The sequence below is a fragment of the Babylonia areolata genome, chromosome 1, assembly GCF_041734735.1.
Source record: "Babylonia areolata isolate BAREFJ2019XMU chromosome 1, ASM4173473v1, whole genome shotgun sequence".
In the NCBI taxonomy this organism is placed as follows: domain Eukaryota; kingdom Metazoa; phylum Mollusca; class Gastropoda; order Neogastropoda; family Buccinidae; genus Babylonia; species Babylonia areolata.
In genome coordinates, this window is record NC_134876.1 from 49645221 (window position 1) to 49670436 (window position 25216).

Genomic DNA, 25216 nt, shown 5'->3' on the forward strand with positions numbered 1-25216 from the left:
ACACACATGCACGCGAACATTTACATGTAATGTATATGTGTGCAATAGTCCTTGACTGTATGTCTTTCCACTTTAAGTAATATTAGATGTGCGTATTCTGGATTTCGGGTATGTGTGTTTGCGCACGCATAATTATATGTGTGTGTGTGTGTGTGTGTACGTGGTTGATGATTCCCTTCCTGCAACTTATTTGTTTAAATCTAATGTTTCATCATCAATGAACACTCTTACCCCGCTCTCTCCATTGCCAGTCGCTGATCCGCTCCAAGCACAAGGCTAACGTCAGCATCGCCATGACGCCGGAAGTGGCCAGCCCTCGCCCCCCACGCCTCCAGTTTTGCCTCAAAGCAAGGCCGTCCAGCGCTCCGGGCACGCGCACTGAGCAGGAACTGGCGCACTGGGGTGCCGGTCAGACAGACCACCTGCATAAGCCGCAGGAGTTCATCCGGCCAGACCACGTCATCCCTCCGGAGAACCCAGAGACGGAGAGGCTCCGGCAAGAGTTGCTGGCCACGGAAGTGAGGGAAGTCACCAAGGAGGACTTGCTGAACACATTTGCTGTTTGATTGACACGTTTGAGGAGTGGAGTGGGGGGGGGGTGTTACTGGGAGAAAAAGATCCTGACCATGCAGTGGTCTTTGGGTTTATAAATGTGAAGCTTTGGCATCTGTAGCGTATAGTTATGGATCATTCCGCTCGCTTGGGCGCCTCCTTGAAACTGAAAAGACATTGGGACTGGGGTGGGGTGCTGTTTTCTGAGTAGTGCTGTTATGGGTTTTGTTCTTCATTTTTTTTTTTTTTGAATTCTTGATGGTGAACAAAAATTGTTTGTGGTGTTAGAAGCTGCTGCGAAATAGAAGTATGTGGGACCCATACGGTTGGTGAGAATATATGCTTGATGCAAAAGATAGAGCTATATTTAACGTGTTGGATTTATGTGGATAATATCTGTGTTGGATTCATTGTGTGTATATATATATATATATATATATACACACACACACACACAAGATCACACTCTCTTGGTGTCCTGGGCTGCAATCCTTGTTGAAAAAACTGAAGTAACTACCGAAAACGGTAAAATATAAAGATTAGAACAACAGTAGTCTTTTCATGTCTTTAAAACTTGTAGTTGAAATGCAGCAAAGTTTCGATGTGGTACAGATTCTTCAGGCTTGGGCACAATTCTGGAATCGTGCATGTATGATTGTGTGAACGGTTTGTTTACAGTTAGAACATTGTTTTGCACGCAGCATAATGTTTCTTGACCTGGTCAGTTTCACCTGCTTTTTTTTACTCACTGGTTGTTATTAAACCAGCCTGTGAAGCTTTTATATCTGTGCCCTAGCCTGGAGAAGCTGTACTACAGCGAAACTTTGCCGCATTTTGATTACAAGTTTTAAAGACATGAAAAGACATACGTTGTTCTTATCTTGATATATATATATAAGAAAAAAAATTGCAGGATGAATGGAAAGCAGCGGGAAGTCATTGAAACAGTTTCCACAAACTGGAGCAACTGGAGGGAATTTGGAACAACCGAATCTTTCTCTCAGAGAACTTGGGGTCCATATATGTTTCAGAGAAGAAATTTTTGGTTATCTTCCAGATTTAAAAAAAAAAAACAAAAAAACATGTACACGTGTAAGGCGCTCTGAATCTTTACTGTGATTCGTGCTGTGAATTGCGACATACTCCAACAATAAAGTTATATGTTGACATACACACACACATAAAATTTATATTTCAAGTGCATACTGAATCTTATTCATTGCTGCACCTTCTGAGTGGCACATTCGACGTGACACACGATCCCCATCCTCCTTTCGTGAAAACAAACACACATACAAGGATAAACAAATAGACCCGAATCGGATCTTTTTTTTTAATTGAGGGAAAAGGAATAAGTACACAATGACATTCTTCATCCTGCCCTCATATAAGGGAATCTATAAGTCTAGAGAATACAGAAGCGGAATTCAGGAGGGAATGCAGGAGGGGGAGGGGGGGGGAACAATTAACACAAATTCCATCATATCCTAAATTCTGGCTGGTGTCTAATTTCATTGGAAACTTCTGCCATTCAGATAAATCAGTGCAATTAAAGAATGGATTGTCTAAACGGTTTACTTGGGAGCTAGTCTTCATATTTTCCAGCGCACATTTTGCACACTGACACTCGATTAAGTTGTCAATGTGCCAAACGATTATTTTGAACGCACGAGTTTACTGATGATGGTAGGTATACGTTTAGTGCTCACACGGACAAGAAAAGAAATGTACAAGAAATATATTGGTGGCGTGCACTTCAGGAATGTGCTGTCCCTAGTGAATTTGCAATCTGAATTCAATACTGAGGAATCTATTGTGATGAGAAGTAGAAAACTAGAACACACTTATACTGTAGTGTTCTTATATTCTAGTTGCTAAAGGACTTCTCATTGTCATTCTTATTCTTAACTTTGTGATAGATTCCTTGTTTTTGTTCTTGTTCTTCATCTTCTTCTTCTTGTTGTTGTTGTATTATCATCATGATTGGTGTTGTTATCTTTATCATCATCATTGTTGAAATCGTAAAAAGAACTGTCCTCATAATTATATGTTTGATAATTATGGTGTGAACATATTTAATATGGGAGCTTTTTCTTCTTATTCATTTCGTTGTTTTATTTTACGTATTCGATTGTCATCATATTGTTTTATACATTTCCTATAACTAGATAGTGTTTGTCCGACATTATTTTAAAACAAAAAATATTCAGAAAAATCAGCACACACACACACACACACACACACACACACACACACACACACACACACACACACACACATGCATACATACATACACGATTTGTGATCAGGTGCTGAGTGGAATGCTGCTGACAAATTACATACAATGTAAAATGCACACCATTGATTCAGTTATTGTGATTTAGTCATGTGCTGGCATTTCTGATTGACAGATGCGCATTTTGACATTTGATGTTTGCTATTTATCCACTTTAAATCGTAGAATTGAAGTGGTTGAAAATTGTTCTTGGTGTACCCATCAACATCTGGATCTAATGATACGATCCATACTTGAAGTATCTAAATGATAAATGAAATAGTGTTCTTGATGTCGAAAAAAATCTTCGTTACACTTTATTTTCCTCGAAACGAGTTGAGAATTGAAAATAAAGATCGACGCTGTCATTAGTGTGTGTGTGTGTGTGTGTGTGTGTGTGTGTGTGTGTGTGTGTGCCCTTGGTATTTCTGACGTATGTGTTAGTTATTAGAGTGATAAGTATTTTCAACAAAACGTGAGAGGTGCAACCCGAGTGGTGCGAGTGTGTGCGTTCGTGACTGAGTGAGTGTGTGTGTATGTGTGTGCGCACAAACGCATGTACGCGCGCGCATAAACACACACACACACACACACACACACACACACACACACAATTCACTCTGGACTGTCGAGGTGAGCGGACTTCACTCAAAAGTATGTATGATGTTATGAAAGTCCGTGTTCGCACCGGCGCTGATTTGTCAGAGGCCTTTCTTCATCACTGTGGTTTAAAACAGGGTAAAGTACGTTCTCTAGTCTCTGTTTTCTTTGTTTATCAATGAGCTTGCAAAAATAAATAAATAAATGCTAACAGTAGACGTGGAATTCAGCTATGTCTTGACCTCATCCAGATCCTGATTTAGTTATTCGAAGATGACGTACCCTTCAGTCTTTCTAATTGTACCATTCGACCTCAAACTCATCTCAACAGTTTACATGACACTGCAAAGCTAGTGGACTTGATTGTGAATTATGACAAACCAATTATTCTTTTTAGAAATGGTGGATTTTCTGCATGAGATATACACACACATACATACATACATACATATGTACATATATACATACATACATACATAGGGGTATACACACATTCACACATGCAAACATACATATATACATACACACATACATGCATTTTGGAAAGGCAGACAGATCCACTTGAGAGACACAATGAGGGAGAGACAGTCATAAATGTCGGGGTGTATCAAAACAGCCAAGATCTACTCCCTATCAAGTCCATCTGACCTACAGTTTGTTTTATTTTATTTTCATAATCCATCAACACACCACACCAACCCCCCAAATCCTCCCTACTGGGAAGTGATTGATTTAGTACCCTTTGGAAACACGTTTATTCTCGTCACCCAACTGTGAACTGTCCGGCCAAAGCCAACATGACGACAATAAAATGCTTCGCACGGTTTGAGAACTTTAAACAGGTTGGGATAGTTTCCTGTCACGATAGGGCAAAAATAGAGGGAGGGTGGGGAAGGCGAACAGTCATTGACAAGACGGAAGGGGGGTGGTGAATGTTTTGGATGGGGAGTAAGCCTTGACGTGGGTGATGGTTGACTGGTTTCACAATCGTCTGGAGTGCAAGGAAGAGTGATGGATATCGTGGTATTATTCCTTGTCCTATGCAGTGCTGGTGAGATTGGATTCTGTTTTTCTTGGATTTTATGATACATTTAAGTCACGGAATCAGTACAGCTACTGTGTTGTAATATAACGGCAAATTCCTCTTCCTTTTCTTCTTCATCTTCGAAGAAGAAGTAGTGGTAGTAGTTGTCGTAGTAGCAATATCATTATTAGCATCATCATCATCATCATAATCATCATCATTAGGGCTATTATCGAAATCAAAACAGTGTCATTTACAGTCTACATGTGGTTCTTATCATAATAATAACGATGATGATATTACTAAAAAGAAGAGGAAGAAGAAGAAGGAGAAGAAGAAGAAAATTAGCCTTTCCTGTTCCAAAGCATGTAATTTTAAGCCACTGCTGGTCAGAGTTCTCTGTCACCTCGAAAACAGAAATAAAAGGTGCACAATAACGAATCAAGAAATTTTCTGGGCTTTAAGCTCTGTTTACTTACATTGTTATTATTGCCACTGGCATCTAGACCAGTCTACAAGCTCAGTTTGTTCTTCGCTAATGCACTTCACATAAACCACGTTACTTTTACATCTGTGTGTGTGTGGGTGTGTGTGTGTGTGTGTGTGTGTGCGTATGTGTGTGTATTTTTGTTTGTGTCCCCAATGTGAGCATAATCATGTTTATGAATTTATACAAGTGTATACATCCGTGTATGTGCGTGAGAGAGATAGAAAAAGAGAGTGAGAGAGAGGTGGTGATATTCATCTTTTTTGTTTTGTGGTGTATTGGAAACCACTCTCGGGTTTGTATGTGGTCTTTAGTTTGTGTCTGAAAAGGTGCATTCCATTCCATCCATCCATTAATTCACCTGTCTGTCCGTCCATGCATCCATTCATTTATCCATCCGCTCATCTGTCCATCAATATATTCACCCATCCCTCCTTTCTCCAGTGCACACGCACAGCCAGACAGGACTGTTGGCAGCAGAGAGAAGACCACAGCACACGGTAGAACTGCTGGTTGTGATGGACAAGATGGCCTTTGAGTCGTAAGTTGATACAGAAGTCATCACAGGTGAAGGAAACAAACGAAAATACAATAAATACGAAACGAAAGCTACTAGCATCGATAACTGATATAATATTTCAGTTAAGTCTCTTCATTTTGTTATACTACGTCACCTGCTCCTTAAATGCGTGGAGCCTGTGTTTATTGTTTTGTTCAGAAGGGAAAAAAAAGGGAAAAAAACAAAATTCGTGGGAGGGAGTATTCTGCATTTTTCGGATTTCCGTGTGACAAATTGACTATTTTGTGAAACCAAAAACTTTTTTTTTTCATTTTTCTCTGTCTCAGTATTAAGACACGCACTTCGGTTAATCGGCCACTGAACTTCAGAGGGTTTTTTTTCAGAATTACAAAAGTCAGTCACTCCCACCTATGAGAAAGAAGGAGAAAGTACAAGAAAAAAAAACGAAACAAGGAGACAAACAAAGAACGGGACAACAGTGAATTACTGGGTCGTCGGAATATGTGTGTGATCACAAACGTGTGTTTCTGTTTCTCCATCAGGTTGTAAGCGACTAGAATGTAAAGAGGAGCTCCCGGTGAATCAATTCAATAATAAATTATTAATCAATGTTTTACACTGTCTGCATATTTAGGTCTCTTGACCGTTAACTCCGTACCTGTTGAACCTTGATAAAATGAGATCAACGTGGCAGCAGCTTTAATGAGCATTTCAGTTAATTGTTTTTGCATCAAACCTTAATGCAATGACAAGAGGATGAAGTGAAAAAATGATGACTGACATCCTGACCTGTAAGTTCTTTCTTATCTCAGCAGCAGTCAAAGAGACAAGGTCGGCGCTCCTTTTTCTCCTTCATTGCAGGTGGAATGGGACCACGGCGGGTGGAGAGGACAGGTATAAGAGAACCGTTTCACGGGTGGCTGATTTCCTGGCTTCTGTTGTGGTCGGGGTGTGTATGAAGTGGCTCCGGAAGGCACATTGATATCTGTCTATCCCTCTGTCTGTCTGTCTGTCTGTTTTTGTTCGTCTATCAGTTTGTGTCTGTTTTTTTCATGTTTCTTCACTTCCTCTGTCTGTGTGTGTGCGTGTCTCTACAATCTTCTTCTCTTTATGTCTCTGTCTTTCTGTACTCCCGCTCCCCCGTCCCTCACTCTCTGTCTCTCTCTCCCTCTGTGTGTGTGTGTGTGTGTGTGTGTGTGTGTGTGTGTGTACTGACAACAATGCAAAGGCCACTGCTCACACATTGTGAGAAAGCACAGGGGCGCCCCCATGATTCCTCGCAATTTAGAGAAAACGTGGGAGGGGAACAACCACACTTTCTCGTAATTCCACGATGTCTCTCACCTTGAGGGAACACGAGGGATTGCGAGAAATCTTTGGCTAACAAGGGGTGTGCTACGAATGGCTGTTTATCGGTACCATCCGGTAGTCCTCATTTCTGACGGTATGAAGCATTCCAGGTTTCTGTCAGAGTTTATGATAATGATGATAATGATAGGCGAAATCAGGACACTACACGTGACGTCCGGTTCGGGTCTTTTTTTTTCCCCAGAACTCTGTGTGTGTGCGTGTGTGTGTGTGTGTGTGGGGGGGTGCGTGTGTCTGTGTCTGAGTCTTAGTATGGGTGGTTGAGGGTGGAATGAAGTGAATAGTCTGTTTCGTATGCAGCAATAATTTTTTGTTTAAGATAAAGAACATAATTATTCTCATTTGTGTTGGATTTCCCCTCACCATGAACTGTTCATTAATCAATGTATAATCTCTGTTTCCATTCCAACAGATTAATGATTTATATGAAAGTCTCGGTAAATACGGATTAGCGCTGGACTTGCGATTAAAGAAACTCCATATTCTGGTAAGATGTTCATCACTACCATCACAATCACCATCATCATCACCATCATAATCATCATCATCATCACCACCACCACCATCATCATCATCGTCGTCGTCGTCACATCATCATTATCATCGTAATCGTCGTTGTCGTCATCACATCATTATCGTAGTCGTCGTCATAATGATAATTTCAGCTTTCTCTACCATCACCACACCTTCAACATAATTGCCATTTATATCTTTGTTATCATTATTACACTCATTAACAGCACCAGCTTCATATCCATCACCATGTAGGCATACCCTCTGAAGCAGAAGAATCAAAAGGCGTAGAAATGCGTTCTGCCTTTCCAAAATAACACATTTTCTTCTTTTATTGTTTTAATATCATGTTTTGTTCAATGGATATTAATGCAGTGAACGTTTCTCGGTCTTCTGTCTGTGTGTCGCTGTTTCCAGTCCTCTCTCTCTCTCCTCCTTCTCCCTATGGCTCTCTCCTCTGTTTTCCTCTATATCTATCTATCTCCCTCTATCTCAGTGTATGTATATGTGTATGTCTCTGTCTGTCTGTCTGTTTGTCTATTTCCCATACCTGCTCGCTTTGTCCTGCCTGTCTGTATCTCTCTCTCTCTCTCTTTTTAACTCTCTGTCTGTCTCTCTGTCTCTGTCTGTCTGTCTGTCTGTCTGTCTCTCTCTCTCTCTCTCTCTCTCTCTCTCTCTCTCTCTCTCTCGTTGTGATTGCACCCCCATGTCATTAGGGCTGTTAAGCTATTGACATTAAACGGGTTCTGAGTTCTGAGTTCTGTCTCTCAAAACAACTTCCCCTTTTATTTTCCAATCGTTTGATTAAACGCGTAGAAATGGGATAATTTCCTAGCAGGGGGCTGGGGTGTCGATCTTGACTGACCTAAATAACTCCCGGGGTCATCCGAGGCTAGCTCAGTGATGACCTCGGGGGTAAAATCCAGCGAGGGAATAAGGAAGAGGGTAGATTGAGGCTGTTGCACCGGGCATTAACTCCCCCCTGCATTACCCCCCCTCCCCGCCCCCCCCCCCCCACACTCCCACCCTCCCACCAACCCCTCACATCCCTCTTCCCATCCATGGGTCAGAAACGTGACCTATGGGAGGATAAGGACCTGTGGCCGGGGGTCCACAACAGGAGGCAGCAGGTCCCTACGGACAAGGCCATTAAACGTTTTTACGCCTGGTCCTGGCGAGCACGGCCCTCTGTCGGCTCCTTCGACCATGCCCTCCTATTGACAGGGTAAGTGAGTGAGTGAATGTCGCTATGTCTCCATCTCTCTCTCTCTCTCTCTCTCTCTCTCTCTCTCTCTCTCTCTCTCTCTCTCTCTCTCTCTCTCTCTCTCTCTCTCCCTTCTTCTTCTTCTTCTCTAGAGAAATAGGCTAATTAATGAAAAAACAAACAAACAAAAAACAAAAGGTTTAGCAATGAAATGTTTACCTTGCAACCGCTAAATTTATACAGTTATCGTCATTGTTCAATTTATGTACTGTTGTTCTTATTGTTTTTACTTGTTCTTTTTTAAACAGTTGTAATGCATTTTTCTACTTTCAAACTTTCTGTGTTACAGTTACGATCTCACTGACCCAAAAGAGCCTGACAAGCCGACACAAGGTATGACTGAGTCAGCTGTCCTATCTCCATCTCTATCATTCATCAGTTCTCAACTTTTCGTTTATACCTCCTCTATTTCTTTGTTTCCTATGTTACCAATGTTTCCACCTGCTTTCATCATTGCCTTTTATTTATGTATGTATCATTTGTTTCTTTGTTTGTTAATCTATTCATTTATTTATTCATAATTTAGTAGTTAGTCAGTTACTTTGTTAGTTAAGTTATCTACTAATCTAGCTAAGCGTCTTCAGAACATCGACTAGATGCGTCAACTATCCCGTAAACTGAGGAAATGAGACCCATCATCTGGAAACAAATGATGAGAGCTCAAAGGCGGCTCTCAGGAAGCTCTACCCAAGTAGGCAGCCTGTTGCGCAAATGACTGTAAAGCGCTTAGAGCTTGGTCTCTGGCCAAGGATAGTTGCCACATCATCATCATCATCATCTGCACTTACCTGCCTACAGTGCGGCCAAATTTTCTGCGACTGCCTTTTGGCTGCGTTCTCATTTCCAGAACCAATTACGTTTCATCGTTCACAAACGTACTTCAATGATTGTGATAGCTCGCTAGTAACAAGCTTAATGATTATTGTTGTGTGTGTGTGGGTTGTTTTTGTTTTGTTTTTGTGTGTTTTTGTTGTTGTTGTTGTTGTTCATTAATTAAAAATAATAATTACTTAGTTAAACCATTATCTACATGGACTATTAAGTGTTTTAGACAAGCTGCTGCACTGTTCACACAATGCCACCTTTCAGGCGTGGCCTACAAAGGCGTGATGTGTCGGTACGGCAGTGTGTCCGTGGTGGAGAACAACTCCACATTTCAGCTCATTGACACTGTGGCACATGAACTGGGGCACAGGTGAGTGATAGTCCAGTAATATGAGTGAAAAAAAATCGGCTTGTGTACAGGGAAATTCTTTTCTAAGGCGGTTGGTTTGTTTTATTGCGTCATAAAGTAGTTTTTTGCATGTATAATGCCACTGTATAAAGTTTATCGATTTATAATGGGGAAAAATGAACGGAAATTAATTTTGAAAAATTGTGTTTTGATCCGTGCGCTACTTCTGACACGACGGGACGACCATACATGAGGACCGGGTGGAGCGGTGGCCAAATGGTAAAACGTCAGATTAGGAAGCCAGTGTACACCCTCTCTGATACTGTCTAGTTTTCTTCACTGTTCTGTCGTGCGCTGTCTTCATTTTTTATGCTCATACTTTATATTTTTGTGCTCCTAATTTACTATGATTAAATTCCTTCTATTTTAATTTTGTTTGTTATTTTATTTTATATCACTGGTAATCAATCATCAGCAAGGTGGTCGTTGCAGAGTAGACTAAACATTAATTGTTAATTTTGTGTATTCTTTTATACCAGGTATTCTGTTTCATCTATTAATATTCTTAGAAGTGGTGCGAGAAAATGTTTTATCTATCAGTTATACTTCTATTGTATAGCCCTCCTCCTTAGTGTTATTCCATATGAGGGTCATAAAGTAAAATTATGAAATAAGATTAATGAATTGGATGTCGTTCCACGATCACGATTAGTGTGTGTGTGTGTGTGTGTGTGTGTGTGTGTGTGTGTGTGTGTGACAGTTTACGCTGTGTCCATGATGAAGATACCCAGTGCAAGGACAGCATTGGTCATGTGATGTCCTCCCGCACTGAAATCAACTCCACAAATAGATGGAGTTTCTCCCCTTGTTCCGCCGACGACATGAAAGGTTACATTGCGGAACTGAACAGGTTCGTGTCGACTTGTGTGTCGTGTCGGCATGTCGTCCTCATCATCATCGTCAACATCATCATCATCATCATCATCATCATCATCATGTGAAGTCGTCCTTGTCATCATCATCACCAACATCATCATCATCATCATCACTTGCATGTCAGGATAATGCCAGGCGCTAAGTGAGGGATAGGGCAGGCAATGTCTCAAAGACTGATGGTGTTGTGATGGTGATGACGATGCGTATGACGATGATGCTCCTGCTCCTGCTCCTGATGATGATGATCCTGATGATCTGGATGATAGTGATCACGAAGAAGGAGAAGAGAAGAAGAAGATGACGATGATGACGACGACAATGATGATGATGATGATTATGTGTCAACATGTACGCCAGCTGTCTAGTGAGAATAACTATTGCCTACCTCAGTGGCAGGTGATGATGATGATGATTGATGATGATATTCCGGAAGAGTTACTGTCCAGTGATGTTGACGACCAGACTAATCACCAATGTCAGACGACAGTGACGTCGATGATGAAGCCGAAGATGCTGCTGCTATTACTGTTGCCGCTGATGATGATAATGATGATGACGATACCATAATGATAATATGCCACCCTGAACTCCAAAAGGAGTGCAGATGACCACGGCTTGACCAGAACCGATGGCAGTTGGTAGTGATTAGGAGGAGGAAGAGGACGACGATGACGACGATGGTGATAATGGCAATGACGACGACAGTGATGACGAAGACGACGACAAGACGACGAAGACGTCGGCGACGACGACGACGACGACGATGATGATGATGATGATGATGATTTGTCAGCATGAATGCCAACTGCCTAGTGAAAACGACAACTGCTCCAACCCCCGGAATAGAGCTGGGAGCACTGTTGGGGCCGGACCAGCAGTGTCAGATGGTATATGGACCTCAGGCCTTCTTCTGTCGTGTAAGTCTTCTGTCTGTATTCATTGGTATCGGTTCTCTCGCTCTGTATTCACAAATAATGGAAGATAGCTTCCTTACACAGAAAATGAAATGTTTGAACTTTCATGTATAGCCTATTTTCTGTGGGTTCGTAACAACTTCCTCAGCAAAACTGAAACTTTTTTTTCTTCAGTTCTGTCTGTCTGTCTGTATGCTTCGCTTTCTTTCTTCTAACTTTTCCATATATCTTTTTCCACCCCCCTTTGTCTCATTTTTCTTTCCATGTCCTGTTTCTTCTTCCTCTTTCCAAGTCACCTTTCCTCTCCCTCTTCCTCCTCTACATCCTTTCCCCATTCCACCTTCACACACACACACACACACACACACACACACACACACACACACACACACACACACACACACATGCGTGTGAATGACTGGTGCGAAAGTGCTTTGATTTGTCTCTGCACAAGATTCAACGCTATATAAATACCATTATTATTGTTATTATTATTATTACAACACACACACACACACACACACACACACACACACACACACACACACACACACACACACACACACATTCCTCTAGAGCTCCTCCTTCTCGTCTTTTACAAGTTTTTCACCTATGTCAAAAATTCGTTCCATCGTGTGTTTGCTTCACTGCATGCGCAATCAACTGTGCGAATCTCGAAAGCCCCCATTTCTTAATCCATACTTCTTTCAACAGATTGACAACAAAGTATTGCATCAAAGGTTAAATAGGTAACGAACTGAAGCACTTTTTCACACTTTCATTCCAAGAAGAAAGCATTTACCAATTTATTAAGCTTCCTGCGTGGTTTCTAAGAAGAATCTGTGAATGTTTCAGTACAAGCATGTATAACGAAACCTTACAAAACTGCTATTTGAATTAACAATTACAAGTGTTCACACAGACACGTATGAACCTCAGACAAAACACACACACTTTTGCAAGCACTGATGCACACACACACACACACACACACACACACACACACACACACACACACACACACACACACACACACACACACACGATCATTCCCTTTTCTCGTGTATTATCATTGACTACCATTAGGAGTTCTACACCACCGCCCAAGACTACACCAAGATGTGTTCATCCATGTGGTGTTCCGCCAGTCCTAACGACACTCACTGCCGGAATTACATTGCCTCGGATGGCTTTGTCTGCGGGGATGATAAGGTCAGGAGAACTTTCCATTTTATGGACTAATATGCTTCTTGGACTTCTGCTAGTCGTGTGTGTGTGTGTGTGTGTGTGTGTGTGTACGTGCGTGCGTGCGTGCGTGGTTGTGTATGTTTACGCTCGTTCGTGTACGGTGTGCTTGATGCATGTATGTTTATGTATATTTATTTTGTTTTTGAATTACACGGAATTACATTGCCTCGGATGGCTTTGTCTGCGGGGATGATAAGGTCAGGAGAAATTTCCATTTTATGGACTAATATGCTTCTTGGACTTCTGCTATTCGTGTGTGTGTGTGTGTGTGTGTGCGTGTGCGTGCGTGGTTGTGTATGTTTACGCTCGTTCGTGTACGGTGTGCTTGATGCATGTATGTCTATGTATATTTATTTTGTTTTTAACTGAAAATGCCTCGAGCTCCCTGCGTCAGAGGGCGTCAGTCTGCATTACTGTTATAAACTAGAACTTTTTGTGTATCTGTCAGTGTCTGCATTTTGTCTTTAGTTCAAACCAGTCTTTACCCACTGGGTTTTTTTGTTTTTGTTTTTTGACTCACTTGTGTAAACAAAGTGAGTATGTTTTAACCCGGTGTTCGGTTGTCTCTGTGTGTGTGTGTGTGTCTGTGTGTGTGTGTGTGTGTGCGTGTGTGTGTGTGTCTGTGTGTCCGTGGTAAACTTTAACATTGACATTTTCTCTGCACATACTTTGTCAGTTGACACCAAATTAGGCATAAAAATAGGAAAAATTCAGTTCTTTCCAGTCATCTTGTTTAAAACAATATTGCACCTCTGGGATGGGCACATTTTTTTTTTTTAAAGAAGCCTAATTATATGCAAACTGCATTTACTGTTATATTTATATTTTTTGTATTCTCTAAACTTGGCACTTTGACCTCTTATTCTGGCACAACAACTAGAGCAGTCATTAATATCATTTTTTGTTCAAACAGGAACTTCTTTTGCTAAGCATGTTTTTTTGTTTTGTTTTTTTTTTGTTTTTGGTTTTTTTTTTTGCAAACGTTTTGGTGCAGATAGTAAAAAAGGGAAATTACTCTGTAATTAATGCTAGGAGACGTAATTTATCACAAGTGAGTCTTGAAGGCCTTGCCTCTCTTGCTTTTTTTGTTTTCTTTTGTTTTCATATGATTAGTGTATGTATGTCTGTCACGTGTGTCTTTCGGAATATATTTCCTACATTTTTATAAGCATGTTTTCTCTTCCTCCTCCTCCTCCTCTTCTTCCTCTCCTCCTTGTCCTTCTCCTCCTTCTCCTCCTCCTCTTCTTCCTCTCCTCCTCCTCCTCCTCATCATCATCATCATTATCATTCTTCTTAGTATGATTATTATCATCTTAATCGCCACGCCTTTCTTTTGATCGACCTTGTTATCCGCTCTTCTAACCGTACGAAGGACCTACATCTGCGATGTTGAGAGAGAGAGAGAGAGAGAGAGAGAGAGAGAGAGAGAGAGAGAGAGAATGACAATGACAAATATTTTGAGGGTAAACTGGATAAGCTGAAAGCTTCTTTACACCATGCCCTCTCACTCTCTCACACACACACACACACACACACACACACACACACACACACACACACACACACACACACACGAAAGAAAGGGGAGAACGGTACGGACACGGTAGACAGTAACAAAAAACAAAAAAAAAGCTAAATGCCAAACATAAAAAATAACATGGAATGTAACTCAGTCACACACACACACACACACACACACACACACACACACACACACACACACAGAGAGAGAGAGAGAGAAAGGAGAGAGAGGGGGGGGGGTAAGCGATGCGGGCAGGTACAGTCAGACAAGGATTTCACATTCAAACCGTCAAATATTTCGACAAGACGGCTGCAGACCAATGGAGAGAAACGGAGACAGACAGACAGACAGACACATAGACAGACAAACAGGCAGACATATACACACACAGATAAACAGACACCCAGACCAAGACAAATAGACAGAGAGACAAATGAAATATTTTTATTGTGGCATTTTTCGTTTATACTGTCAGGTGTGTAAACGAGGCAGTTGCAGTCCATCAGAGATACCACTTTCTACTTCTGTATCAGGTACGAATGGTGAATTGATTGATAGATTTGTTGAATGATTGTTTGATCTACTGGTACAGTTGCTAAAATGGGACAAGAAAGTAAGACTTAATTCATACAGAGAGAGGGAGGAGTTTGTGTGTGTGTGTGTGTGTGTGTGTGTGTGTGTGTGCGTGTGTGTGTGTGTGTGTGAGAGAGAGAGAGAGAGAGAGAGAGAGAGAGAGAGAGAGAGAGATTTAGTTTGTTTTTGATGCATTCTAATTTATACGTTCTTTACCTCATTCCTTCCTTCCCTCCCTCCTGCCTTCTTTCCTGAACTCGTGTATGATTGTTTATTTCTCGCGCGCATCAAATATATGTGCATACGTAATCGTGTGTGCATAATGTACGTGTATTCGAATGCATGCTTGCAAACAAGCGACCGCTCGCGCCTGTGTGCACTCTCACTGACACACGCGCACGTGCACACTGACACGCACGTGTATCACGCCTGTACCCATTGCACAGACGCGTGCCCTCAAGGTGACCAGCCAGGAGCAGTGCACGAAGGCCTCACGTGCGCTGAGGTCGCCAGCACACAACCATGGCTGTGCTACAGGCGTCTCTTCCACTCCAAGTGCTGCCACGCTTGTTCCAAGGCTGAAAATGATGCCCCAGGTAAGTTTTTGTTTTCCTGTTTGTTTATTTATCTATTCATTTATTTATTTATCCATTGTCTATTTATTTGTTTATTTAGGTGTTCATTATGAGGCCTAGTTTCGACATAGTGTTGTGTTCTTCAAAAAAGCACTCTACTCAGATTTTCCTCACTCCACCGAGGTGTGTACTTATTTTTGCTGCCCCTTCTTCCGCGCAGTTCCAACGGCATGACTCTCACGCTGCTCGTTTCACGACTTCCTCCATACACAGCCATATACACACCCAGGTGCACGTGCCAACGTCCCAGTGTCGGCAAACCCACAGGAAGCTGTCACTGGTGAATCACTCACCCGAGGAGACACTGCACTGCTTCTGCTGAGTCCTTCATGTGGCATTGAGTTGTGCCTGCTCTGATTCTGCGTCCTGCAGGACAACCACCAAAATTCCCTTCCTCCCTTTCTGCATCTCCATTTAACCCTGAAGAGTCAATGACTTATTTGTATTTGTATTTCGTTTTACCACAACAGATTTCTCTGTGTGAAATTCGGGCTGCTCTCCCCAGGGAGAGCGCGTCGCTACACTACAGCGCCACCCATTTTTTTTGTATTTTTTCCTGCGTGCAGTTTTAGTTGTTTTTTCTATCGAAGTGGATTTTTCTACAGAATTTTGCCAGGAACAACCCTTTTGTTGCCGTGGGTTCTTTTACGTGCACACGGGACCTCGGTTTATCGTCTCATCCGAATGACTTACTGAGTGTCGTCCCCATTACTTTGGAACTTAGACCGCCAGCGAGTCTTTCCGGCGACAGCCCCCCATGAATCTACCGACACCAAAGACCTTGACAGGAACTCATCACAGAGACTGAAACCGAGGGGTAAATCGGAGCTGGTCACATTGAGAGCAGGGAATGAAAACATTTTTTTTTTAATTGCCCCCACCCCCCTACCCCTCCTCCGGTGAGTTTGGGGGTGACCTTTGCTGTTGCTGATAGCTTACAACTCAACTTGTTGGAGAAACACAAACTTTGTCCAGCAGTTCCACAGAGAAATGTTTGATTCAGAATTTTTAACTATGGTGAAATCTAAGTGACGTAGCCATCAAAGGCAGGCAATGTAAAGCAGTGAACAATTATTTGAATAATTGAGGATGTTGATGACGATGTTGCTGCAACTGATGATGATTATGATGATGATGATGATGACGTATGTGTGTGTATTATCTTCCTGCAGCATGTATGGTTGTGATGTGTATCTGCGTGCACACGAAAAAGAGAGACAGACAGGTAGACAGGGAAGGGTCAGGATGACCCTAGACGTTGAACATGCGCTGACTGACTGACTGTCACCGCCGTGTCAATACCCACAGGGTGCGAGTACGGGGACAAGGAAAGCTGGTGCACCACAAGCATGAACTACCCCTTTGATTGCTACCTCAACAGCAACACCTGCTGCAAGTCCTGTTTGCAATACAAGCAAGAGGACAAACCCGGTACTGTTCTTTCTTGTTTTGTTTTTTTCTGTGTTGTGGTCGCTGTTGTTGATCGTCAATGACGATGTTGCTGCTGCTGCTGCTGCTGCTGCTGCTAATGATAATGCTGGTAGTGATGATCTTGATGATGTTGATGATGATGAAGAGGAGGACGAGGAGGAAAGGGGGCTGAGGAGGAGAAGGAGGAGGATATCCCCTGATTGAAGTGGATCGCACGTAAATGATGCTTAAATGCAATTTGTGTCTATTATGTCTGTAAAGCTTCCGACGAAATTTTGCTTCCACCCGATAGCTCAAAACACGATGAATATTATGGAAGATACTCGAAAATGGAAAGCTGTTGCAGAAATGCAACTCTCTCTCTCTCTCTCTCTCCCTCTCCCTCTCTCTCTTACCATATTGTGTACTTTTGACCTCTTTCTAGGGGCCGGAGGCCTGGAGATTAAAGTTTTGTTCTTGTTCTTGTTCTTGTTCCCTCTCTCTCTCTCTCTCTCTCTCTCTCTCTCTCTCTTACTGAGTGATGAATATAATCAAATTGGAATTATTGCTTTTGAACAACAGCATTGACCGTATTTCAGAATGCAGTCGGTCAATGTTCAAGAAATTTTTGTTGAATTTGTTTATTTAAGGATGTGAATATGGGGATCACAGCCAAGAGTGTCAGACGAAGCTCTCCGTTCCTATTGGTTGCTACGAAAACGAGGCTCGATGCTGTGAGACTTGCGCAAAAGCCAAGTCAACGACCAACCCTGGTAGGAAACTATATATATATCTTTTTATGATCAAATGTAAATATTTCAGATTATGAATAAAGTATCAAAGCAGTACACTCTAATCATCGCTAAATGCTATTCTACAGTGGATTGTATCTTTTATTAGTTTTGCCTTCCTGTTTTTTAGTTGTTGTTTTTGGGGGGTGGAGGGTGTTTTGGTGTGTGTGTGTGTGTGTGTGTGTGTGTGTGTGCTTGCTCGCTTGCTTGCTTGCTTGCTTCGTCAGATTATGAGGCCCACTACTTTTGTTGTTGTTGTTTTCTGTTTTTTCCAATGCTTGTGAAAGTCTGTAGGACTACAATAATTATCATGAAAAAAGGGTCATACTAACTTGCGAAAACATCCGTCTTTTCTCTCGACTTAAATGTATCGGTGGACCACACACACACACACACACACACACACACACACACACACACACACACACACACACACACACACATTCTTGTTTACTAGAGCCCACTTCTTGCACACTAGAAATGCAGTATTCCTCCATCACCACCTTTACCGTGTGTGTGTGTGGAGAGCGGGAGAGAGAGAGGGCGGGGGGTTCTTCCAGAGTGCAGTTTATCGTGTTTCCACTGTTGCAGAGTGTCCATACGGCGACAGGAGCACGTGGTGTCAGAACGAACTGGAAGTTCCTAACGGCTGTTACCTTAACCAGGACCTCTGTTGTGGCACCTGCGATGCATTGGCCAACGTTACCATGTCAACACGTTTGCAGCGAGCTGAGTCACAGAATGGCACTGGTTCTTTTATGGAGGGCAAGCTTCTTGACTGTGAGTAAACAGGGAGAAATGGCAATGAGGTAAATGACGATAGATGTTAACTGTCTCGATGACAGCATTCGACTTCATGAAATGTTACAAGCGGAAGGTTCTCACATTGAAGAGGTGGATGAAGACAAAGAATACCGGATTTCTAACAACGAAAGCTCAAGGCTGGGTCACTCAGACACCCACTGGACATCAGAGGTGGTCTCTGTTGGGGAAAGAAAGAGAAAAGACTGGCCGTCCCGAGAAAGCTGAAAGACAAAGTTCAGTAGCCTTATTAACCCTTTCACCGCCAAGCTCGCATTTATGCACAGGCGTGGTAGAGGACCCATGTCACTGAAAGGTGACCATTCATTGGTCTGTTATCCATGAACCTACTGCGCTTCATGTTTTGTGGTAGGATAGTCCGTATTTTCTATACATCGCAGGGGGAATCTCCAGCTATTCAAACCCACTGTCTTTTCTCTGTTTATACCACAAGGGAATTTTGTACTCTAAATTGACTGGCGGTGAAAGGGTTAAACGGCTCAGACAAAGGCACACAGGCTCAAGCCACTGCTGTTTCGCGTTTCTTTTCAGTTAGTATGTACTTTTGAGTAGATAAGAGCCACAGAGAACTTGGAGCCAGGGTAATTTCCGATTTTGTTCCTCCATACCTGTACTCTGACGACTCATACATCTACCTCTAAATGAGACACCGTGGCAGAATCTGTAAGGTGTTGGACTTCTGATCCAGTGGTCAGTGTTCAGTGCCTCTGTTTCGGCCTGGTGTTGTATCCGTGGGAAAGGCACTTTACTCCGTATTTTCCCCCACACCACCCAGGCCGTGTGAGTGGGTGCCAGACTTGGTTTAGGAAAGTTTGAAACGGTGGAAGGAAAGGATTAGGCCCCACCTTCCTACGAGGCCGAGCCCTAGACATAGTGGATAGGAATTCACAACCCCGATGGCGGTAAAAGGCTTTGGAGCTTTTAGCTTTTAATCTTTAACTTCTACTCTTTCTTCTCGCAAGCTGAAGGGAAGGGACAGCAGTGACTTGAGGTTGTGTGTTTGTCTCTGTCTTAACAGTTACACTTCTTGTTCGTTGTGGAAGTGTACAGTTGGATTACAGCCCCGTTTGTGTAAATCGTGAAAAATGAAAAACATAGCCATTGCTGCTGCTGCTGCTGCTGCTACTACTACTACTACTACTACTACTGCTGCTGCTGCTGCTGCTGCTGCTGTGTTGTAATGGTCCAATATTACAGTTATCATTGTCCACTTCTTATCTGAATCAAGTTCTGATAATCTTTTTATCATTGCCGACATGCAGTGGTTTCTTTCAAGCAACGTAATGGACAATTTCAGGGTGCCTGTATGGAGACCGGTACCCGGAATGGTGTCAGACACAGACCCCTTTCGTCTGCTACAACTCCACCCACAGGGAATGGTGCTGCCAATCGTGTGCCGAGTTTCATAAAGTGGAGCAGCCAGGTGGGTTGGGATTGTACTGTATTGTATTGTATTGTGTTGTATTGTAATAGTATACTGTTTTGTCGCAACAGATTGCTCTGTATGAAATGCGGGTTTCTCTTCCCGGGGAAAGAGGCGCGTCGCCACAGTGCAGCGCCACGCATTTTGCATATATATTTTTTGTCTGCAAGTTTATCTGATTTACTATGATTTACTACTCTCTCTCTCTCTCTCTCTGTGTGTGTGTGTGTGTGTGTGTGTGTGTGTGTGTGTGAAGGCGACGAATCAAGAACAATCCGCAGCAACAGCAACCACTACAATAACCGGCAACCAATTAGATGGATTTGGTTGCCCGTTTTTCATGTACCCGAACAGAATGTAAAACAGACAACAGCAAAAAGCCATACAATGAAATACGATAAGATAAGATAAATTGTGACACCTGTCCACAGGTTGTGAATACGGAGATCGCCATGAGCGCTGTGACGACCTGGTGTACCCCTACGCCTGTTACCATCAGGACAATGCCAAACTGTGCTGTGGGGTCTGTGGCATGTACAGGAATGCCAGCAGACCAGGTAAATAAACCATCAGTAGTGTGATTTAGGAGAAAGGGAGGGGGTCCCGGTGGAAGGGCTTCTCTACCTCTCACGTTTGGACCAGTACCAGACTTACTTGTGATTTAGTCTGTTTTTTTAACTGAATCATATAAGCGAACGAACCACTGCTTTCTTGGCAACACGTTTGCCTTGCGAAAAACATGGTCACACAATCTACAGTCACCAGTATGTGTGACGGGACATTAAACAAAATGCCATGATCAGACAGAGTGTTTTATGATTAGAGTTGGATCATCATCATCATCACCATCATCATCATCACCATCACCGTAATGTTGACAACGGCGGTTATTAGAGGTGCACTGTTAGTTCTTCTCACGATGATGACAGTGACGAAAACAATGTGACTACAGATTGATAATGATATGATGGTGGCAATGACGGCAATAACGACGATGATTATGGCGATGCAGATTGTCGGTACGGGGACCGGCAGGCGTGGTGCTACAAGCTGAACGAGAAGTACACCAACCAACAGTGGTGTCACCTGGACCTGGATAACGGTCACTGTTGTGGTACCTGTCTCTTCGATGAGACTGCCAGTGAGACTTTTCTTTTGTTTATCTATGTTTTTAAAGTAATTAATCTATTTATTTATTCATTTATTTGTTTGTTTATTTATTTTTTTTTTTTTTTGCTTGTTTGTTTGCAGGATTCAGGAAGAAATACTCTACAGATGATCAAACTTTCAGTCTCAATGCAATCGTCCAGAAGCGTATGAGTAAGAAAGGCAGGAAACTAAATGTTGCATTTGTAGGTTTTAAAAAGAAGATTCAGTTAGACGTGATAAACTAATAGAATGTATTAGAAGTTAAGGGAGTTTCTAGCAGCTTTATCAATAAATATATTAATCGTTTATGTCATGTGTCAGAGTAAACTGTGGGATATCTGAGTTCTTTGAGTGCCCGATTAATGTGAGACAGGGATGTATATTTGTTTGCAGTGTTCATCAATCAGCTTGCTAATCAGATGGGTGAAAAACGAAAACACGACACCCAGCCATTACCAGACCTAATGAAAATATTTATTCTCCTTTTTGCAGATGATGTTTTGATTTCAGAAACGCCAGGGGGGCTTACAAAACCAGTCGAATGTATTGAAGTCTTGTTGTGATAGTACACAGCTATGGGTTAATACAGAAAAAAAAGAAAGAAAAGTGATGATGTAAAAAAACAAAAAAACAAAACAAAACAAAACAGAGAGGGCTTCCCTGGTAAACGTGAACAAGTGGTTTTATAATGGCATCAAATTAGAAGTTTTTAATGAATATTGTTATTTATGATAAAAACTTTACTGCAGATGTTAGTACTAAGTTGGGAACATAACATCTTGTTACAAAGGGGGAAAACAGTCATGGAATTGAATAGAGTTTTTCAAAAGTATGAAGAAATGGATGCAAGAACATACTTAAAGATATCTGGCTTTCAAGATTCAACCTGTTCGTCTGTATTGTGGGGTTTAGATAGACGGGGGCATGTAGAGAAGTTTCACGCAATGGCTTGCAAGAGATTCTTGGGAGTAACGCTGCGGACTCCAAATATATAGCATATGGCGACTTAGGAAGATATCCTCTTTATGTTAATTCATGTACTAACGCTCTTAGATATTAGTTTAAATTGCTTCAGATGGATCATGACAGATTACCCTTAAATGCTTTCCAAATTTTGTTTGGTATGGATACTAATAGGAAGAAATGCTGGGTGTCAAATGTCTGAGAAACATTGTGTGAGACAGGATTTGGTATTGTGTGGCTTCATCTGGGAGTTGGAGATGAGAAAGCTTTCTTGTATTCATTCAGAGATTAGTGGATTTCCTTATTCAAGAATTGTGTGGAACAATGAGAGAAAGGGACAGATATGAGAGTTACAGTGTCTTTCAAGACTATTTTCGAAGAAGAAAAATACATTTATTGTGTTGATCGTTACTGTTTTCGAGTTGCTATTTTACAAGTAAGATTTTGTGCCTTGCCTCTTCATAACAACGTGTTTTGATACAGCGAATGCTATCAAGATGAAATATTTTAATTTTGTAAGACAGGTTTTGAAGATGTGATCCATTTTTTGTATTCGAATATTTCTTGTACAACGACTTTTAGAAGTAAAACTTTTTATGTTTCTGTCGATGCAGCACTGTCCAAGCTATTCAAAACAACTAACAATACTCGTAGGTTGAATGTGTCAAGATATGTTTTTCATGCTTTCAACAGAAAGAGAAAAATAAAAAATTTAGTATGTCAGAAATAATTTTATCATATTACTGGGTATCATTTTTTTCACTTCACTGTAACTGTGATTGATGTTCTCTTTTTCATGGTAAATCTTAGTATACTTTGCCATTTGATAGCTGTTATTCATCTAATTGTTTTACGTGTTGTCCAATGTATAAATATGCATTTCAACGCATCTACATGTGGGATGCGCGTGTTGAACCTAGTCCTTTTGTATTGTTCTGAGAGAGAGAGAGAGAGAGAGATTTCTCTGAGTTACATTTCTAGGTTATTTACGTAACAAACTATAACATGTTTCAGTTCCTGTGTTTGGCAGCAGAGTGAAAGAGCTTGGACTTCCAACACCCAAATAACAGCGTCTTGAAATCATCGACCACTTTTTGATGTGTATTCAGACAGTGCTATTTTACCCATTTGTCTCTCTCATTCCATGTGTCATTCTGTCTCTGTCTCTACTTCTGTTTCTCTCTGTCTGTTTCTGTTTCTTTCGGTCTGTCTGGCTATATACGTAATTTGGCACCATATCTATACAACTCTTTTTTTTTTTCTTTTCTTTTTTTTCTTTTCTTTTTTTTTTTTCTTTTTTTTTTTAAGAGGGATGGTTATGTCATGATGAACTGCCATGGTTCTGGTGCCATTATGAAACGTTATCACCTTTATTCATAAGGAGATGTGGCCTTGAATATGTCTGTCTCTCTCTCGCTTCCCTCCGTCTTTTTTCACACTTATTCCCAAATGAAGCATTTGTCTCTCTTATTCTCTGTTTCTTTGTGACTTTTTCCTCTTCACTCACTCACTCACTCACTCACACTCTCTCTCTCCTTTTTAACCTTCAATTTTGTCTCTTTCTCTGTTGGAAATCCGGATATATGCCGGCATAGTTTTGATGTTTCGGCAATTAAACATTCATTCCATTGTTTGGTGTGATGTGATTTTTTCTGTTGTCTCTTTTTTGTTGTTGCTGTTGTTGTTTTGTATTGTTTGGGGTTGTTTTTTTTCGCGCGTGTGTGTGTGGTGGGGATGGGGGGTTGGGGGGGGGAGATTGGGCGCGGCGCCCATGAACTGAGGAGTCACAGTGACTCAGAGAGAGAGAGAGACATCGGGAAAACAAACACATACACACCCACGTACGCAAGCACGCATAAGCATGCAGACACACGCGGAATGGGCGGACTCGGAGTGTCAGTCGTGCGCCTAGTCATCACTCTGCACAGCCCCCCCCCCCTCCCGCCTCCGTCCTCCTCCCACCCTCCCGGGCCGGCCAAACCACCGCCCTACCACTGGGGCAAGCCCCCCCACACACCCCCCCCACCCCCTCCCATGCACCCCCCTCCCTCCCCGTCTCAACGCGCGCGCAAGCGCACTGACACGGTTGCACATCAGTGTCATCAGTTTTTACTTCATTGTCGTCGCTCTTTTGATCTCTCTTTCTCTTTTAAGCTCACGGTCTGAGCTTTCTTTCTTTCTTTCTTTCCGTTACACGACCAACATCGACTTGCCGATGACTCTGTCGTGGTTCATGCATGCTGGGTATTTTCGTGTCTCCATTACCCACCGAACACTGACACAGTGGATTACAGGATCTTTAACGTGCGTATTTGATTTTCTGCGTGCGTATACACACGAATGGGGTTCAGGCATTAGCAGGTCTGCACATATATTGACCTGGGAGATCGGAAAAATCTCCACCCTTACCCACCAGGCGCAGTTACCGAGATTCGAACCCGGGACCCTCACTGGATTGAAAGTCCAACGCTTTAACCACTCGGCTATTGCGCCCGTCCGGGGCCTCCACGACGTGACTGTCCTATCAGCTTTGTCTTCAGTAATTGTGTAATTATAGCTCTCCCAACATGCATGCATGTTGCTGTTACGTCTCGATCGTTTTATTTCTCCGTTCCTTACTTTTCTTCGCCTCTTTCTGGGTGTATGCTATGTAAGTAGCCTAGGTATATCCATCATCATTATTAGGGCCGGGGGCATACCTATACCTTTCAGATCCATGTCTTCCGAACTATGCCGCCGTGGCAATCACCACCATGCACCGGCCTTCACACACACAGACACACACAGACACACACACTGTACACATCGGCTACATTCATCAGTATCAGTAAACTGAAACCACTCGCGCACGCACTCACATTGGATCATGGCACTCAGTGATCAGTAGCAAAGGCACTCACATGTGCACACACACACACACACACACACACGCACGCACGCACGTGCACAATGACGCTTCAACTGGACATGCATTTGAAATGCGCGGTTCCCACATTGTAAATTCGATTCGTTCGACTGTGGATCTGAACTGCCCTGTGAAAACTATATATAAA

General features: G+C 42.2%; 2 protein-coding genes across 4 annotated transcripts in view; both read left to right on the top strand.

The window, feature by feature from the left end:
• The window catches only part of LOC143283687 (uncharacterized), a 40356-nt gene extending 37529 nt beyond the window's left edge, over positions 1-2827 (top strand). For all 3 annotated transcript variants that reach the window (XM_076589923.1, XM_076589931.1, XM_076589941.1), the window contains exon 16: positions 252-2827. In XM_076589923.1, the coding sequence (XP_076446038.1) occupies positions 252-566 (315 nt within the window). In that variant the 3' untranslated portion in view covers positions 567-2827. The remainder of the gene's footprint in view (positions 1-251) is intronic.
• Positions 2828-4344: 1517 nt separating this feature from the next.
• LOC143283667 (uncharacterized) lies at positions 4345-23390 on the top strand. Its single transcript, XM_076589922.1, has 19 exons — positions 4345-4478; positions 5383-5479; positions 6320-6407; positions 7239-7313; positions 8410-8564; positions 8893-8936; positions 9693-9798; positions 10538-10687; positions 11507-11630; positions 12714-12839; positions 14873-14930; positions 15417-15566; positions 16914-17036; positions 17666-17788; positions 18398-18586; positions 19926-20051; positions 20483-20608; positions 21064-21192; positions 23178-23390. The coding sequence occupies exons 1-19, from the start codon at positions 4439-4441 to the stop codon at positions 23228-23230; spliced, it is 2082 nt and encodes a 693-aa protein (XP_076446037.1). The 5' UTR covers positions 4345-4438; the 3' UTR covers positions 23231-23390.
• The last annotated feature ends 1826 nt before the right edge of the window (positions 23391-25216 follow it).

What these genes read in the sequence shown, in the direction of transcription:
- LOC143283667 (XM_076589922.1), top strand. Translation starts at nt 4,439, where the DNA reads ATGGATATCGTGGTATTATTCCTTGTCCTATGCAGTGCTG. An exon ending in TGGCTTCTGTTGTGGTCGGG is followed by an intron (nt 6,408 to 7,238) that starts GTGTGTATGAAG and finishes CCATTCCAACAG; the next exon opens with ATTAATGATTTATATGAAAG. An exon ending in CAAGTCAACGACCAACCCTG is followed by an intron (nt 17,789 to 18,397) that starts GTAGGAAACTAT and finishes CCACTGTTGCAG; the next exon opens with AGTGTCCATACGGCGACAGG.